Source organism: Branchiostoma floridae, chromosome 15 (assembly GCF_000003815.2).
Source record: "Branchiostoma floridae strain S238N-H82 chromosome 15, Bfl_VNyyK, whole genome shotgun sequence".
Classification (NCBI taxonomy): Eukaryota; Metazoa; Chordata; class Leptocardii; order Amphioxiformes; family Branchiostomatidae; genus Branchiostoma; species Branchiostoma floridae.
The window spans coordinates 13,980,050-14,000,607 of record NC_049993.1 but is presented as its reverse complement, the minus strand read 5'-3'; the positions used below and the strand labels follow the sequence as shown (position 1 = coordinate 14,000,607).

The following is a 20,558-nucleotide window of genomic DNA, read 5'->3' as shown; positions in this document are numbered from 1 at the left end:
CAGTAATGATGCTACACCACCAGAAGACCCAACTGAGAAGAGCGATAGGGAAGAAACGACAAAACAGAGTTCTGATGTCTCAAACCCAAGAAACACTATCGAAATTGTCAACAAAAAGGACAAGACGAAGAAAAAGAAACAGAAGATTGAAGCCAGGGTGCAAGGAAAGGCAAAACAGCCACCTAAGATGTCAGCAGAGAGAATCAAAGCATATGGTTTTAATCCTAAGAAGTTTAAGTACATTCTTCAGAACCAGAAGAAGAAACAGAAGAAAGACTTGAATACATAAGCACAGAGTGGAAAAAAGCGAAATATGTCTGTCTAATTTTTTGTGTACTGTTTTTGTTGACTTTATTCATGGTTGCTATTTTACAAGAAAACTGCTAATGTACAATTATTGAAAATATGGCATACGATTGTTGAGGTTGAAAGTAATCAAGCCTACTGAATGGACTTGTGCTAAGATATGCAGGAAAATCAGGCAAAACCTACTGATTGGTCACCAGCTTCAATGTGCCAAAGACAGGAGCCAATCAGTGGGTTAGGCTAGATTGGGCTTGAATATTCAGCTACTATGTGTCTAAATAAAGAAGACTATCAGTCCTCATAATAGGTATACAATTGTTTGGGGCTGACTGAAGCATATACATGTAGTTACATTTGTCAGACTTTATGATACAATTTTATCCTTTTAGAATCATGTTCAATTTTTTGTGCCAACATTTATACCTTATTATATAAGAAATGAAAACTGCACTACATGTATTTACAATTAACAGTTTTTTGACTAGCAGAATTTATGCAGTACCAAATCCAGTTGAAAGTACATTGCTCTTTGAAGTTTGTAAACTTAAGATATACATAATTTCTTCTTTGAAGTTTGTTAATATGTAATTATTTAATACTTATAATTGAATGTGGCTTTGCTGAGAGTGTCCCTTCAATTTTTATGTTGAAATCATGTTAATTCACAAATGTCATTTTCTTGTGTTTTCTCTGCTTTGTGCTTATTGCAGTGTCTCTAAACATAAGGCCTATAGTAGGAGTCGGTTGTTTAGTCAATTTGACAATAAACATAGATTCGAAATATTATAATGCAGACAATTACTGTAATTGTTGTGTTAACATTACCCACAGGGTAACTTATATTCGTTGGTCTTAAAAAGTGCATATGTACCATATTCTCCAAGCAGAGGTTAGGCTCCGGTGGTTTTTGGACGTTTTAGGCATTTTCAGGCATTCTATTTTGTACATTTTTCTTGGTGTCTCGAGGCCTTAAAAGTTTTTTAAAAACAGCCGGAGCCTAACGTCTGCTTTGACAGTATATGTAGGCATATCGAGTAGACAGGCGGTGGTTTCAAATCACAATTTGTAAAATATTAGTTTGAAACCACCGTTTGTTGACATTGACACTTGCTACCTCCACAAAACCAGAAGAAACAACAAAAGAGTCGGTATGTAATCAGAGAGTGTAAGAACTGAAGAAATCTGTCTCCCCAGTTTGTGTACAGATTTTGTTGACTTCAACCACCCATGCTGCTGCCCTTTCAAGATGGTGCCACTTGTACAGGTATCTGGTCAACACTGGCTGGTCTGAGCGCAGCCCCAGAAACTGGGCACTCTCTCACATTTACTCAAGGACACTATATAATGTCTTGATTCACCCTACTTTAAAGATATTGCATCATGATCAAAACATCTTAGAGACAAACTACATTAGATGATACAAACGTTTCAATGCATATTCGCTGTTTCTTTGAGGTAAAATTGAATATTTTTTCCTTATCTACATGTACGTATAGGATTGCTTTAAAACAAAACAACTCGAAGAAGAAGAAGGTTGTCACCATGGTACAAGAGCAAACAGCCACCTAAGATGTAGGCAAGAGAGAATCAAAGTGTATGGTTTTAATCCTAAGAACTATAAGTACATTCTTCAGAACCAGAAGAAAAAATACCTCAGTTACCTCCATGCTTCACAATCTTGGCTGGCAGTCCCTCGAACTTAGAAGGAAGATTGCCCGCCAGGTCACCTTGTACAAAATCATCAACAACATCATGTACGTACCTCACACGACCATGCTTGTCCCGATGCTCCCGCCGCACCAATCACTCACAAACATTGCAGGCCATCGCGTGCAGGAACAACTACTACAGGCTCTCGTTCTTCCCTCGTACCATCAGAGAGTGGAATGGACTTGAGCCTGGTGTGGCGGAGGCGGGGTCTCTCTCCCAGTTCAAAACTGAGCTGGGGAGGACCCTGCTGCATTGAGCCACCCCCCACACGTCTTGTATATATGTAAATAAGTGTCCTATTAACCCACTTAATTCACATGTCCTGTCTTTTTGCACACAGAAAATCAGTTTGTTTTTATTTCCCTCAGCATTTTCCTTCATTTTTCCCATGTCTATTTGTTCTGGTCACTTGTATTGTAATTAAACCATGCGTAGTCTGCCAATAATCTCAAAAAATTGAGGCTAGGCAGTAGGAAAGAAGAAGAAGAAATAAACGAGTCGGTATGTAATCAGAGAGTGTAAAAAATGACAAAATCTGTCTCCCAAGTTTGTGTACTAATTTTGTTGACTTCCATGCTCCTGCCCTTTCAAGATGGTGCCACTTGTACAGGTTTCCAGACAGAAAAATGGCACGTCCTACACCTGGTCAACACTGGCTGGTCTGAGCGCAGCCCCAGACACTGGGCACCCTCTCACATTTACTCAAGGACACTATGTAATGTCCTTGATTTACTTTAAAGAGATTACATGAAAGGACTTTTAAAGTCGAGACAAATTACATTATTTGATACAAAACAAGCTTTAATGCATATTCGCTGTTTCTTTTCATTTTATCATTATTTACATTTTATATGTGTAAGGTATGGTTTTAGAAAAAACAATTACTTGAAAATGTTCATATTATGAATAGTATCTACGGGACACATATGAAGATCACACTCTTCCCCACAACCCTCTGCTTGGAGAGTAGTCGTATGTATTTAGGGAGAGTTAGAGCGGCAACATAAATTCATATCAGATAATGTACAATCTCAACCGACAGAAAAGGACGCTCACGTGTCCAACTTTTCCATACTTGAGATTTATTGTCTTATTGTCAGGAAAATCCAAATACTAGATAAAGAAGACTATCAATCCTCGTGGTTGGTATACAATTGTTTGGGGCTGACTGAAGCATATAGTTACAAACTTACATTCATCAGCTTTTCTGATAAAAGTATATCCTTTTAGAATCATGTTCTGTTCTTTTTGTGCCAACATTTATACCTTATCATATCATAATCATCATCATCATCACGCATCCTTATTACATAAGAAATAAAAGTTAAAACTGCACTATATACAATTAACTGCAGTTTTTGACTATAGAAGAATTAACGCAGTACCAAATGCAATTAAAGTACATTGTTCTTTGAAGTTTGTACAATTAGAATATAAATCATTTCTTCTTTGAAGTTTGTTGATATATGTAATTATTAAATACCTACAGTTGAATGTGAGTTTGTTTCTCTTTAATTTCTATGTTGAAAACATCTTAATTGAATTCAGTAATGTTCACTTCCTGTCTTGCTTGATTTGTTGCAATGTTGGGCTTATTCCTGATACTTAGAATATAAGACCTGTAGAAGGAATCTATTGTCTAGTCAATTTGACAACATCTGCTAACATTACGTTTGAAAGATTATAATACAGATAATATCGTAATTGTGTTCACCTTTATCCACAGGGTGACATACATCCGTTGTTCTTTAAAAGGCATATTTAGGGATATCAAGTCGACGGACGGTTTGTTAAATCGCCATTTTTTAAATATATTCCAGTTTGAAACCACCGTCTGTTGACATTTCTTTCGGTTATGAAACTAAGAGTCACACAAATCCAATTTTCATCACTGTCCAGACACTAGACGATCGCCATCTAAAGTGGAACGAGTTAAACTAGTATGTTATTGAATGGTTTTTGTTTGCCATGATAACGTGAAGTTACTTAAAACTTCAGGTAACCTTTGAATGATCAAGGACCACTTGGCAAATTAAATGGAGATGGATTCCGCAATCCGTGTCATGCCACATAATAGTGTTAGTTTCAGATATACGCCAATAAAAAACGCAGGCTGCAAACCTAGGCCTTTTTGACAACATGTTTGGGAATCCGGGAGCCCACGCGTTGTACTTTCCAAGCGGAGTACCATCCACCCACTCAAACTTTCCCCTTCCTCGTTTATCATGTAAGCCAATCCATACTGAATTAATCATCTTTGACCCTATCACTGAGACGACGGGAGAGTTGTTCTGGGCGTCTCGGGGCATGAAGAGGGTACCACTGTCTTCATCACAAGTCGCAGTAGCTTCGATGAAGGTTTTGAGTGCTGGAAGGTGTTTAACCTTGTAAGACCTTTTTGCAAACATCCAAAGCCGCCTCTGTGGAAAATTAATTGACAATAGTTAAGATGAAAAAAGAATTACATATTAATCATTATACGAGGAAACCACTTACAGTCTTACTAAGTAACCTCCGTTGCAGTCTCCGAACGGGGCTGTTTTTTTCAACGTTAGGAAAGGGAGTTAGCCGGCACAAGAGAACTTAGCCAACGTTGACCCCCCCCCCCCCCCCCCACACACACACACACACACGCATAATAAAAACAGCCCCGTTCGAAGACTGCGACGGAGGCTATTACTTAAGCCGGATCACATCTGGAAATATTGGAGCACATTATCATTGATAGTCACTGCCTCTTCTTGCTTACCCAGAATGTATGTTTCGGGACGTCTAGGTAGTCCGGCAGGTTTGGGCCCCGGTAATCCTGGAGGCCCCATGGGCCCCTTTTGTCCCGGATGTCCTGGACGTCCAGGGACTCCAGCCTTGCCACGTAGTCCCTTGGGTCCAGCCGGTCCCATGGTTCCGGTCGGTCCCATGGGCCCCTTTTGTCCCGGATGTCCTGGAGGCCCAGGGACACCAGCCTTACCAGTAGGTCCCATGGGTCCAGCCGGTCCCATGAGTCCAGCCGGTCCCATGGGTCCAGTCGGTCCCATTGACCCCTTTTCTCCTGGGAGTCCAGGAGGCCCAGGGACTCCTGGCTGGCCATCCGTGCCCATGGGCCCCTTTTCTCCCGGAGGTCCAGGGGGGCCAGGAATTCCATTCTTGTCAGCCTGTCCCATGGGTCCAGCTGGTCCCATGGGCCCCTTCTCTCCAGAACGGCTAGGAGGACCAGGTGGGCCCGGAGGTCCAACAGGCCCGGTGGGGCCAGCTTTGTACGAAGGGGTCTGTCCCATAGGTATCCCCTTTCCTGGACAGACATGTGACACACGCATGTCTGAAACTTCATGAAATATTACAAAATTCAACATCTTAAACATATCAAAAGTCGTGAATTTTGTATCAGTCTACGAATTGCATATAACAAACTGGTGCAGTGTGACACATAGACATCTTACGTACGTTCCAACTCGGTTACTCGCAGCTTTAGATCTGTCAACCCGTGTTGTTTCTGCAACTCAGACACCATATCAGCAAGAGTGGTCACCTTAACTGACAACGGCAAAAAGCAACAACAACCGACAATTGCCACTTTCTGCAATACTTTGAACTTTATCAAATCACCACTTTGCAGGCATTTTAGCCTGGTTTGTGTTGGTGTGTACAAACTTCGTTATTGAACATTGTTTAAAAACTTATAACAAGTTTTAAAACTTATTAAAAGTCTACTTAAAATTGACTAATAATTTTTAATTGGTCCGGGCAAGCAGCCCGCGATGATGATGATGATGAATAATTTTACTTAAAATCAAAAAATACCGACATTAACTATACAACAGTTGTAATGATGAGTTAGGTACACGTCATTGATAGTTGATGTCATAGTTACATTCATTTATCTAGATTTTATTTTTCACAACAACGTGATTTTCTGGCATGAAACTTTTTGTTAATAATTGACCTGCCATCCGTTACAACGTTTTATCTAAAATATTACAATAATCTTTCTGCAAGACAAGAAAACAAACGTCTAACCTGCAAAGTATGGCAATAGTACGGCGATGACCACAACGACCACAGCGGCTGTGGCTTGCATAAACTTCTTGCACAGGCGTAACCATTTGGTCTTCTTGTCCATCTTCGTGCCATAAGCATCTGTTTGATCAAAAAAAGATGATTTTATATCAAATAGTTTTACGTGAATAGTTTTATCAGATTGGTAAGTCACTACATAACAAGATTATGTGTACAGAACGAAGTCTTTTGTTCGGTGAACGACAGTCTGTCGCGTCCTTCAAAGCAATTCTCGCTGGTTCACTTTGCATTGGTGTCGCTGCTAACAGATGCAGTCCTAAACCTACAACTCATGAGCAATTAACTCGATGTAAGGAGACAAAATAGTAAGACGCTGTGAAATCCAAGATTGGAAAGAGACAAAACCTTCCATTCAAGACTTTTAAAAATTATTTATTGTTCATCGGTGTCGTCGTGTGTGGCGTAACTGGTAGAGCGTTCGGTTCGGAATCTAGACTAGAGATCCCGAGTTCGATACTCGCCGTGCCTCCGACGTTGAGCCCTTGGAAAAGGCACTTTACACACTAACACTCCATCCAGGTGTAAAAATGTCGGGGAGGTAAAAGAGTCTACCTTTGCTTTGTATCAGTACTGTGTATGTTAATATAAGTTACTAGCTTGAGTGTAGTGCCATATTGTCCTCGTCTGTCCAAAAGCAAAACAGAAAAAAACGGGGATGAAAGATTGTCTAACCTGCTCGGGAGACATACATGGTGTTGGGTATGTTCGCAGCGGCGTCCGCCACTGACGTCCAATCAGCTTGAGCTTGCTGGGTGGGTGTGGTGCCTGGACCAGTACAGAAAAATTGTGACAATCAATACAGTAAGATTTATTGATACGGCAAAAAGTACGGTGACTTTCGTATAATCAATTATAAATTACAAAATAGGGATACATAGTTAATTCTAAAATTCAACTGAATCAAGAATATAAAATAACAAAAACCTTTATACAATCAGGTGGGGCTAAACGGGAGTTCCATTATGTTTTCTAACTACAATGCAATCAAATTGAAATATTTTATGTATTTGCCTATCTTAGCATTATGAGAGCTGTCAAATCTATCTAAAACATAGTCAAATCTATTTTTGGTATCTTAAAATCTGCAATATCAATACACAGGAATGTGAATAATTTATTGTGTAAGATATTATATCTAAAGCATTCCATGACAAAGCTATGTTATGGAATGCTGTAGGTTATCACTGGTTATCAACACATAGCATGGGGAAAATGCACGTCTTACCCGCGCTGGAGACGTACATGTTGTTGGGTATGTTCGCAGTGGCGTCCGCGAGGGACTTCCAATCAGTCGGAGCCTGCTGTCTTGGTGTAGTGTCTGGACCTAAAGGAAATTTGGGAGATTACAACATGAGAAACAAAAAAATATCTATAATATGCTGCAGTTAGAAGCACAAAATATTATCAATGATACAAAGATAAATGAGCGCGCGGATGTGATTCATAAAATCTACTTGCTGTGGCCTTACCTTCTGTGTCTCCGGTCTGGGACTGCTGCTGCCCTCCCGGCATGGTGCCACTTGTACAGGTTTCCGGACAGAAAAATGGCACGTCCTACACCTGGTCAACACTGGCTGGTCTGAGCGAAGCCTCAGACACTGAGCACTCTCTTACATCATTTACTCAAGGACACTGTATAATGTCCTTGATTCACTTGAAAGAGATGATATCAAACGAATTTTTTAAGTCGAGACAAATTACATTAGTTGATACAAAACAAGCTAAAATGCATATTCACTGTTTCTTTGGGGTAAAATGATATATTTATCATAAATTACACATATGTATGGGATTGTTTGAAAGGAAAACAATTCTTAGAAAATGTGCATATTATGATTAGTAGCTACGCTACAAATGAGAACATCATAGTCTTCCCCACCCACCTCTGCTTGGAGAGTAGCTATGTAGTTAGAAAGAATCACAAATATCATATGTGAGAGAATTTACCCTCTCACCCACCACCAACAGGAAAGGAGGTGTTGAACTTTCCGGACCATAGGATTTAACCCTCCCACGCCTGAGAGACAACATCATCTCCTGTACTCAAACAACAGGAGCTACTAGTAATCAACATCAACCTCGTCTTACTTTTTCTTTCTATTGGACAATGTGAAATCTGTCTTCACGTCATTAACATATCAATTCGCAGTTTTGGTCATAAACCTGAAGATCAACAGATTTTATTCAGTATCATTGACGAAAGACAACGAATGCTATTTAAAAGATTTGACCATTTCCAGAATCATATTAGGTTGCTTGAATAAATATTATCTGGCATGCAAGGTCGTCTGTAGATGTAAATAGAAGAAGAAGAAACAGAAGGTTGTCACCAGGGTACATGGGCAAACAGCCACCTAAGATGTAGGCAAGAGAGAATCAAAGTGTATGGTTTTAATCCTAAGAACTATAAGTACATTCTTCAGAACCAAAAAAAAAACAAATGAGCCCGTACGTAATCAGAGTCACAGACAGAGAGTGTAAAAAATGACGAAATCTGTCTCCCAACTTTGTGTACTAATTTTGTTGACTTCATCCATGCTGCTGCCCTCCCGGCATGGTGCCACTTGTACAGGTTTCCGGACAGAAAAATGACACGTCTTACACCTGGTGAACACTGGCCGGTCTGAGCGCAGCCCCAGACACTGGGCACCCTCTCACATCTACTCAAGGCCACTACATAATGTCCTTGATTTACTTGAAAGAGATTATATGAAAGGACGTTTAGAGTCGAGACAAATTACATTAGTTGATACAAAACAAGCTTTAATGCATATTCGCTGTTTCTTTTCAATAAGATCAAACATTTTATCATTATTTACATTTATGAATGGGATTGCCCAAGAAAACAATTATGTGCATATTATGAATAGTATCTAAGGGACTCATGAGAAGATCACACTCTTCCCCACCAACCTCTGCTTAGAGAGTAGTCGTATCTAGTAAGGGAGAGTTAGAGCGGCAATATAAATTTATATCAGATAATGTACAATCTCACCCTCAACCAACAGAAAAGGACGCTCACGTGTCGAGCTTTTCCATACTTGAGATTTATTGTCTTTAGATATTCAGGAAAATCCAAATACTAAATAAAGAAGACTATCAATCCTCGTGGTTGGGATACAATTGTTTGGGGCTGACTGAAGCATGTAGTTGCAAACTTATATTCATCAGCCTTTCTGATAAAATTTTATCCTTTTAAAATCACGTTCTGTTCTTTTTGTGCCAACATTTATTCCTTATTATATCATAATCATCATCATCATCACGCATACTTATTATATAAGAAATAAAAGTTAAAACTGCACTATATACAATTAACTGCAGTTTTTTTACTATAGAAGAATTAATGCAGTACCAAATCCAATAAAGTACATTGTTCTTTGAAGTTTGTACACTTAAGATATAAATCATTTCTTCTTTGAAGTTTGTTGATATTTAATTCTTAAATACTTACAGTTGATTGTGATTTTGATTCTCTTTAATTTCTATGTTGAAAACATATTAATTCGGTAATGTTCACTTCCTGTCTTGCTTGATTGGTTGCTATGTTGGGCTTATTCCTGATTCTTAAAATATAAGGCCTGTAGTAGGAGTCTGTTGTCTACTCATTTTGACAATATCTGCTAACATTACGTTTGAAAGATTATAATACAGATAATATCGTAATTGTGTTCACCTTTATCCACAGGGTAACATACATCCGTTGTTCTTTAAAAGGCATATTTAGGAATATCAAGTCGACGGACGGTTTGTTAAATCGCCATTTTTAAAATAGTCCAGTTTGAAACCACTGACAATTCTCATTTCTTTCGGTTATGAAACCAAGGGTCACACGAATCCAATTTTCATCACTGTCCAGCCGCTCGTCGATCACCATCTAAAGTGGAACGAGTTAAACTAGTATGTTATTGCATTGTTTTTGTTTGCCATGATAACGTGAATTAACTTAAAACTTCAGGAAACCTTGGAATGATTAAGGACGACTTGACACATAAAATAGAGATGAATTCCGCAATCCGTGTAATAGCGTCAATTTCAGATATACGCCAATAAAGAACGCAGACTGCAAACATAGTCCTCTTTGACAACATGTTTGGGAATCCGGGAGCCCACGCGTTTTACTTCCCAAGTGGAGTACCATCCACCCACTCAAACTTTCCCCTTCCTCGTTTATCATGTAAGCCAATCAATACTGAATTGTTCATCTTTGACTTTATCATTGAGACGACGAGAGAGTTGGTCCGCGCGTCTCGGGGCATGGCTAGGGTACCACCGTCTTCATCACAGGTCGCAGTAGCTTCGATGAAGGTTTAACCTTGTATCAACTTGAGGACATCCCAAGCGACCTCTGTTGAAAATTTATCGACAATAGTCAAGATGAAAATAGAATTACATATTAATCATTATGCGAGCAAACTACTTACTTAAGTAGCCTCCATTGCAGTCTTCGAACGGGGCTGTTTTTTTTGGGGGGGGAGCGTTCGTTCGCGATTTTCAACGTTAGGAAAGGGAATTAGCCGGCACAAGAGAACTGCCAACGTTGAAAATACCCCCCCCCCCCCCACACACACACACACGCAAAAAAAAACAGCTCGTTCGAAGACTGCAACGGAGGCTATTACGTAAGCCAGATCACATCTGGAAATATTGGAGCACATTATTATTGATAATCACTACGTCTTCTTGCTTACCCCGAACGGTGTCGGGACGTCCGGGTGGTCCGGCAGGTTTGGGTCCCGGTAATCCTGGAGACCCCACGGACCCTCTGCTCCCCGGGGGTCCTGGACGTCCAGGGACTCTAGCCTTGCCACGTTGTCCCCTGTGTCTAGTTGGTCCCATGGGTCCGGCCGGTCCCATGGGCCCCTTTTGTCCCGGATGTCCTGGAGGCCCAGGGACTCCAGCCTTGCCACGTACTCCCCTGTGTCCAGTTGGTCCCATGGGTCCGGCCGGTCCCATAGGCCCATTTTGCCCCGGATGTCCAGGAGGCCCAGGGACTCCAGCCTTACCAGTACGTCCAATGGGTCCAGCCGGTCCCCTGGATCCAGCCGGTCCCCTGGGTCCAGCCGGTCCCTTGGACCCCTTTTCTCCTGAGAGTCCAGGAGGCCCAGGGACTCCAGCCTTACCAGTAGGTCCCATGGGTCCAGCCGGCCCCATGGATCCAGCCGGTCCCATGGATCCAGCCGGTCCCATGGACCCCTTTTCTCCTGGGAGTCCAGGAGGCCCAGGGACTCCTGGCTGGCCATCCGTGCCCATGGGCCCCCTTTCTCCCGGAGGTCCAGGGGGCCCAGGAAGTCCATTCTTGCCAGTCTGTCCCATGGGCCCAGCTGGTCCCATGGGGCCCTTCTCTCCAGAACAGCTAGGAGGACCAGGTGGGCCCGGAGGTCCAACAGGCCCGGCGGGGCCAGCCTTGTACGGAGGGGTCTGCCCCATAGGTATCCCCTTTCCTGGACAGACATGTGACACAAACATGTCTGAAACTTCATGAAATATTGCAAAATTCAACATCTTAAACATCTCAAAAGTCCTGAATTTTGTATCGGTCTACGAATTGTATTAAAAAAAAACTGATGCAGTGTGACACATAGACATCTTACGTACGTTCCAACTTGGTAACTAGCAGCTCTAGATCTGTCAACCCGTGTTGTTCCTTCATCTCACTCACCATCTCAGCAAGAATGGTCACCTTAACTGAAAAAGGCAAAAAGCAACAACAACCGACAATTGCCACTTTCTGCAATACTTTGAACTTTATCAAACCACCACTTTGCAGGCATTTTAGCCTGAATTGTGTTGGCGTCTACAAACTTCGTTATTAAACATTGTTTAAAAAGTTATTACAATTTTTAAAACATACTTAAGATATACTAATAATTTTACTTAAAATCAAAAATTACCGACGCTAACTATACAACAGTTTGTAATGATGAGTTAGGTACACGTCATTGATAGTTGATGTGATAGTTACATTCATTTATCTAGATTTTATTTTTCACAACAACGCGATTTTCCGGCATGAAACATCTTGTCAATAATTGACCTGTCATCCGTTATAATGTTTTGTCTAGAATATTACAATTGTCTTTCTGCAAGACAAGAAAACAAACCTCTAACCTGCAAAGTATGGCAGTAGTACGGCGATGACCACAACGACCACAGCGGCTGTGGCTTGCATAAACCTCTTGCACAGGCGGAACCATTTGGTCTTCTTGTCCGTGCCATAAGCATCTGTTTGATCAAGAAAAGATACTTTTCTATTAAATAGTTTTAAGTGAATTGTTTTATCAGTTTGGTAAGTCACTGAAGAACAAGATTCTTTGTACACAACCAAGTGTTTTATTCAACCTTGGTGATCGACAGCCTGTAACCTTCTTCTAAGCAGTTGTTCACTTTACACTACCGTATAGGTATTGGTACTGACAGATGCTGTTCCAAATAAACGTGTCAACTTGTTCTATTTACTCGATGTAAGGATCTAACCTGCTCGGGAGACGTACATGTTGTTGGGTATGTTCGCAGCGGCATCCGCCACTGACTTCCAATCAGTCGGTGCCTGCTGTGTGGGTGTGGTTCCTGGACCTACAGGAAAATTGTGAAAATCAAGAAATCAATATGAATCATTTGAGATTTTGAAACAACAGTGGGAATCGGATACTCCATAAAACAGATTCCATTGTGTTGCGCTTTGCCCATTCACATACAACTGGACCTAATCCTGTGGACCTGGACAGTACCTGTACCTGGATTTTCTGCACCGGTTATCAACAGATAGCATGTGGAAACTAGAGTTCCACGAACACATACCTTTGCCAAATAAACCAGGTTTGTTATGTAGAATGATGTCTGTAGACAAATGCGTTACTCATTTCATTTTCTTTATAATTAAATGCTTGGAGTTGGTTTATAAAATTTCGGCATTTATTATGCAAATTAGATCCCAATTTATAATTAATTGATATCAAATTGTATCAAGCATTACTTAAGCTATCAGCATACCAAAAATCATGATGATCCTTTGATCCATTCTTGACTTATTCTCTTTCAAAGTCTTTAAATACACCTCTTACTCTCTTCCCTCTTTCTCAGTTACATATGTGACAACTTTGATGAAAGTACTATAATGGAATGCAGTGGATTTATGAACTTTTCCTAATCAATTATGCAAATTAGCTGTTAACTTGCATAATAAGTATCACATTACATAAGTCTTCATTTAGGCTATCTACATGCCGAAAATCATGACGATCCGTCAACACGTTAATAATTTCTAATTAATTATGCAAATGAGATCATCATTTGCATGATAAATATGTATTGACATTTCTCTCTTTCTCAGCTACATATGTGACAAGTTTTAAAGCCCTATCATGGAATGTAGTGAATTTATGAAACATCCTCATTAATTATGCAAATTAGCTGTTGATTTGCATAATTGTTATCTCATTATGTAGGTCTTCACTTACGCTACCTACATACAAAAAACATGATGATCCGTCTACATGTTCATATTTTCTCATTAATTATGCAAATGAGGTCATCATTTGCATAATTGATATCTGTCGACATTTCTCTCCTTCCCAGCTACATATGTGACAAGTTTGAAAGTCCTATCATGGAATGTTGTGGATTTATAATTTTTCCTCATTAATTATGCAAATTAGCTGCTGATTTGCATATTTAGTATACCATTATGTAAGTCATCACTCATTCTATCTACATACCAAAAATCATGACGATCCGTCAACACGTTGTAGAGTTATTCTCATCCAAAGTTTGAAAGGAAACCGGCGCCTGCAGTTCCAAAAAAGCCGCTAGGGGGCCCAAACTCACAGCACTTACTCTCTGCCTTGAGGGCTATCTACCACTTAAAAATCATGATCACAGCATGTCCAGAACACGAGATATCAAAAATTGAGGTTCTGCTGCAGTACCTTAGCAAGCCGCTAGGGGGCCCATTATCGAACTTGACCTTCGTTTTCCAGACCCCTACCCACCTACCAAATATTATCGGGATCCATCCAAGACTTCTTGAGTTATGCTGTTATCAGACAGACAGACAGACACACAGACACACACACAGACTCACAAGCCCAAAACATAACCTTAGCCATTCTGGCAAAGGTAAATATAAGTGCACAATGTCTTACCCGCGCTGGAGACGTACATGTTGTTGGGTATGTTCGCAGCGGCGTCCGCGAGGGACTTCCAATCAGTCGGTGCCTGCTGTGTGGGTGTGGTTCCTGAACCTACATAACAATTGTGAAAATTAAGAAATCAATATGAATCATTTGAGATTTTGAAACAACAGTGGGAATCGGATACACCATAAAACAGATTCCATTGTGTTGCGCTTTGCCCATTCACATACAACTGGACCTAATCCTGTGGACCTGGACAGTACCTGTACCTGGATTTTCTGCACCGGTTATCAACAGATAGCATGTGGAAAATATAAGTGCACAATGTCTTACCCGCGCTGGAGACGTACATGTTGTTGGGTATGTTCGCAGCGGCGTCCGCGAGGGACTTCCAATCAGTCGGTGCCTGCTGTGTGGATGTGGTGCCTAGACCAAGAGGAAAATTGGAAAAATCATGAAGTATTTGTCATATGCTGCAGCAAGAAACTCAAAAGTTGACATGAACTATCAGCATGAAAACAGTTCTAACGGGTCTATGTCCTGGTTCCAATGCTATGATGTGGCCAAATTAAGATCCAGGGGATATGAAAACGTAAACCACTCACATATTCAGCAGATAATGAACTGACATGATACATATTTTTGATTGTTTGTTTGTTTGTTTGTTTGTTTGTATTGTATAACAGGTAAACCACCTCAAGGCGTAACACACCAGGCTTGTATTGGACTTTCATCCAGTCATATTGGGAAGGACCCCTACTTTTTTTGGAATAGGCCTAGGTGAAGTTGATTGTTTTTCTTGCTTGAGGTGCTCCTCAAACATGGGACCTACATTTAACATTCTATCCGCTGGCGTCCGTAACCGAAGACTACTTTCCACCTGAGAGAAGTAAGGAAATTCGTGTACATAGCCTTCCCTATGGGCACAACATCAGAATTATGGCATTCGAGACCGGGACTTTTGGGTTCTAGACCAAACACCTTACCATCACGCCACGCGACGTAAACTTTTCGACAATCTACAGATAAAATACAATTGGCATGAAATATCTTAGACCTAATTCCTTACAGATTCTGCCTTTGTTTTACGTTAAGTTTCATTGTACTTTCTTTTCAACGTACATTCAAAATAACGGAAAACGGTGTGACTAAATAGTGTAACTATCGTTGTTTAAATCTTATCTGAACAATGTGAAAGACAAATATATATATATATATACTTCTCTGTTTATGAAGGATATAGGTTTGCCCAACGCGTCTGTATTTAAGAAGGTGCCACTAGGGTCAATTCTACAATTACAATCATTAGGCTGCAACACAACATGTTTCCAATTCTGGGACTTTATCGTCATGTTGACCATCTCCGAAGAAGAAAAAAATTTTTTTTTCTGAAATGAGATGAAAATTATCAAGGGTGCGGATGCAATCCATAAAATCTACTTGCTGTGGCCTTACCTTCTGTGTCTCCGGTCTGGGACTGCTGCTGCCCTCCCGGCATGGTGCCACTTGTACAGGTTTCCGGACAGAAAAATGACACGTCCTACACCTGGTCAACACTGGCTGGTCTGAGCGCAGACCCAGACTCGATCTGGGCACCCTCTCACATTTACCCAAGGACACTTTATAATGTCCTTCTTCACTCTACTTTCAAGGGATTATATCAAAAGACTTGAAGAGTCGAGAAAAATTACATTAGTTAATACAAAACAAGCTTCACTGCCCCCTCTCACACTATATGCATGTAATGTCCTTCCTTCGTTCTACTTTAAAGAGATTACATCATATGATCAAAAGACTTTTAGAGACAAATTACATTAGTTGATACAAAACAAGCCTCAATGCATATTCTCTGTTTCTTGGGGGTAACATTAAATATTTTATCATTATTTTCATGTATGTATGGGATTGTTTGAGAAAAACAATTCTTAGAAAATGTGCATATTATGATTAGTAGCTACCAGACATAAGATAAGAACTTTACTGCATGAGAATTTTAACGGTACAATCAATTATTACGCAAAGTACAAAATAGAGGTATAGAATAACCCTAGTTAACAATAAGGGCTAAAATAATTATTTGATATAGTACAATAGAGTAGGCATATGAGAAGATCACACTCTTTCCCACCAACCTCTGCTTGGAGAGTAGCTATAGTCGTATGTAGTTACAGAGAATTACAAATGTGAGAGAATTTACAATATCATATCAGTTCATAGTTTATGGTTATAAAACTGCTCTTCAACAGGTCTGGCTCATTGTCACTGACGAAAGACAGCAGATAACGATACGTCTGGCCGTTTCCAAAATCATATCCAGCTTCTTGAATAACTACTATCTGGCACAGTCTTATGTACACCTAAGCCATCTAAAGGTTTCTAGTTTTGGATAGCATCACCGTTCGGCATCTAAATGTTATAGCAAGTTTAGTCCACCAGTGATTACGTCACTGGTTATCACGTGACCCTGTCAGCCATTTTGGTTCTATGAGAATATTGCGATCTGTTGTCGTCTTTGAGTCGTGGCACACGTGATATGTACATGGATGTCAACTATTTATGTTACAATTTCATTAAAATTAACTCACTGACCATAACGACTAGAAACGTTCCCTCTAACAAACAAGTACAATCCTCCGAGCAAAAAAATATACTATCTATATCATGCACAGGCATATTTTTTTCTGATAATTTTTTTTCTGAAACACAACCATACTTAGATGTAAACAATAATGAAACATTTAATACCTAAACAATCAGCAAAAACATCTATGCATTTTGCTTGTTTTGTATCAACTGATGTAATTTGTCTCGACTTTCTAAAACTTATTTGATGTAACATATTCAACGTAGAGGTAACGGTTAGATTGAGTCTGGGGCTACATCTAGACCAGTCAGTCCTTACCAGGTGTAGGACGTGTTATTCTTCTGTCTGGAAACCTGTACAAGTGGCACCATGCAGGGAGGGCAGCAGCAGTCCCAGACTGGGGACAGTGGAGGTAAATCAATTCTCATGTCAAGTCTAAGTTCCTTCCTCTAACGCCTGTTGTGATGGCGCATGGGGCGGCACCCATCTCCGTTTCAGCAGCCCTGGGCCACACGACTTTGTGCAATCACTACAGCAGGGGGCTAGCTAGTCCACTGGTAGTGGTGCATGTGTTCAACTTCCATGTAACTCTTTCCCAAATGCTGAGTGCTAAGCAGAGAAAGCACCACGTTCCATTGATAAAGTCTTTAGTATGACTCGGCCGGGGAGGGATCGAACTCCCGACCTACCGAATGCAAGGCGAACACTCGGCCATTCCACCGGTTATAATTCTCATGAAAAATTTTCTTTGTGAAAAAAATTCTCTTTAACGTTACTCTTTACTTTCTGTTTTCTCTTTTTTTTTCCAAGAAAGTTGCACTCTGGTGTGTTATCAACGACTCGGTAGTTATATGACCATACAGTGATATTTTCTATGTTTCGATCCGTAGGATTTTTGGGCGGCTCAGTAAGATTACATCCTTGACAAGAAAAGTAGTAAAGTAGATATATGTTTATCTTCCCTGACTCAGCTCGTAAATAATATCTATAAACCTTTTTTTTTAAATAATGTCAAAAATGTTTGATTTTCTCTTCAAATTGTCCAAGAGCCGACGTCAAAGTTTTGATACAACGGTATGGTCATAAAGTAAGTTTTATGGATAACACGCGCACGTGCATTGATTTTCAAATTAGCCTGCATGATTTAAAAAAAAATCTTTGTAACACATCACATGAAAATACCAAAAATCAACAAGGCAGCATGTGTAAAATTGCAGCTATACTAAGTTACCACACTACTGTAACTTTCGGCACTTTTTGAAAAACCTGTAGGCTTTTATTACTGTATTACAACGTTCATGGTTTGTATTTTGAAAGTTTGTGCATCTTGTTTTTTTGCCTATTTTTAAATTTGTTGTGTGTGTTTTTTCGCGCTCTTCGAGTCTGTAGGGATGTCATCCACAGAGTTATATGCTGCGACCTAGAGACTTATTTTAGGTATCACTTCCGTATAGCCTTCATTGAATGCGGTCTGCATCTAATTCCATATGGCTATATTGGTTAGGCCCCATCATAGCATTAGTACCATGAAATAGAGTCGTTAGATTTTTCCTACTTAAAATATTATTACATATTGATGATAAGCTTTTGAGCATACTATACAGATTTCTAGGCTTCATGCTCTTTTCTGAATTTTTCTCCAGGCACCACACCCACACAGCAGGCTCCGACTGATTGGAAGGCAGTGGCGGACGCTGCTGCGAACATACCAAACACCATGTACGTCTCCAGAGCTGGTAAGACATCGTCTCATCCATTGTTTCTTCAAGCCAGCTACTCTGCAAGCAGAGGTTAGGCTCTGTCTGTTTTTTAAACGCTTTTAGTCGTTTTTATCAGTCTTTCTATTTTGTATTGTATCTTGTATCGTCACAACATAACATACAAGATACAATACAAAATAGAAAGCCCGATAAAAATGACTAAAAACGTTTTAAAAAACAGTCGGAGCCTAACCTCTGCTTGTTAAGTAGAAGCCAGCAATATAATCTTTCATGTTTGCTTTAAAGAATCATCAAAACACTTATAGACAGGCGAGACAAATTACATTAGTTGATACAAAACAAGCTACAATGCATAGATATGTTGTTTTCGCTGTTTCTTTGGGTTGGAATTAGAATTTTTTATCATTTGCGTGTACATACGGGATTGTCTGACAAACACAAATCCTTAGGAGGAAAATGCATAATATGGAGTAGCTACAGATAATGCGTCTTTCGTCCTGAGAATTCCTCTTAATTTCTATCGTAAGGAACGTTTCTCTATGTAAAGATTGATTGATGGAATGTATTTAAGTTAAATCTTGCAACAGTTAGCTCACCCGAGTCATCTTACCTCAAATTCTCACTGAACGTCTCACTAAGAGTAGTATTCCATCTAATTACTGCCTGTTGAGTAATTTGCAGTGACAGGCGCCGAATGGACACGTCTTCACACGTGCACTATCTAGAGTTACTGTTTTCATTGTCATACGTAAAAGCGAGAAACTCAATGTCGGGCTCTTCTTGCCCAAAGCCAATTCTGACATGCGCGTTGGAAAGACTCGATCGATTTCCTTCACATTTTAGCACCTTTGACCTAACTTCCTGTTAGTGTCCAGAATGTGCTTAGACTTCAAATATCGATTGTGGAGCTGAGAACACACATCAGGACAAATAAACACAGAGACTGATAGCAATGCCTTCACATTTTACGGATGTAGATATTGAAAAGGCTCGGTCAACGAATTGGAAATATCATTAATGCACGTGAGGGACTATCCAATAAATGATTATTAGTTTGAAGAAATTTCATCTGTTATTACATGTCACTGACTAAGGACACCAGAAGGTGTTTGAAATGTCTGACCGTTTCCAAAACCACATACAGTTGCTTCAGTAGCTGCTTTTTGGCACATTTTAGGTGAATCATGGACGTCAGACTATACGAAACCTTACCAGTGTACTATCATGTTAATATAAGTATCTGGTGGGTTAGCGAGTGTCTTTGCTTACCTAAACAGATGTTTATGGCACGGAGATGGACAAGAAGACCAAATGGTTCCGCCTTTGCAAGAAGTTCGGGCAAGCCACAGCCACTGTGATCGCTGTGGTCATTGCCGTACTATTTCCATACTTTGCAGGTTTGATGTGTTTTTATTGTACATGTATTGCAGAAAGATGATTGTAATGTTTGAACGACTATAAACGAATTGACAACTTGATTCTGGAAAGGCTGTTTTGTTTGTTTTTTAAATCCTAATCTTGGCGAGGTAATCTGACGAAATGAATCGATGTTTGTTAGGCCACATAGACTTAATTCTATGGATGACATCCTCTGTAGACCCCAAAACTAATATGCGACGGCAAAAAGGCAAAAAAAGTCAGCACAAATGCTGCTAAACTAAATAACTTAACACCCAGTCAATTCTTTCTCAGGCTTGGTTTGTCTTTTGTTCACCTCCAGTAAGCTTGTAAGAGACAATCGTCGCCATTTTAATAATGTCTTTATTACCATTTTTTGTTTAAAGAGGAAACAAGGGCGCTGTGGCCCCATGCCCTGGATAATGTGTAAGTTATATTTGTTTCCAATAACAAACCCAGTTCTACAGAATTTCACAGCATGATCGCAGAACGTGATATTTTTTTAAAAATCTTGACACAGTTAAGGTGATCACTCTTGCTGAGAAGATGGAAGAACAACACGGGATGACTGAACTGCGAATGACCGAGTTGGAACGTACGTTTTATCTTCTAAAATCACAAGGCACCAGG

General features: G+C 40.0%; 2 protein-coding genes across 2 annotated transcripts in view; one reads left to right on the top strand and one right to left on the bottom strand.

Moving 5' to 3' along the window:
• Window positions 1-1,091, top strand: part of LOC118431505 (protein KRI1 homolog) — a 20,287-nt gene extending 19,196 nt beyond the window's left edge. Inside the window, exon 17 of the mRNA XM_035842745.1 lies at window positions 4-1,091. Within this exon, the coding sequence (XP_035698638.1) occupies window positions 4-289 (286 nt within the window). The 3' untranslated portion in view covers window positions 290-1,091. The remainder of the gene's footprint in view (window positions 1-3) is intronic.
• A 9,672-nt stretch (window positions 1,092-10,763) lies between these two features.
• On the bottom strand, window positions 10,764-15,723 carry LOC118431503. Its single transcript, XM_035842744.1, has 7 exons — window positions 15,681-15,723; window positions 14,559-14,651; window positions 14,235-14,333; window positions 12,568-12,666; window positions 12,202-12,315; window positions 11,753-11,778; window positions 10,764-11,534 (listed from the first exon to the last, which is right to left on the bottom strand). Exons 1-7 carry the CDS (start codon window positions 15,721-15,723, stop codon window positions 10,764-10,766), a joined length of 1,245 nt encoding a protein of 414 aa, XP_035698637.1.
• Between the last annotated feature and the right edge of the window lie 4,835 nt (window positions 15,724-20,558).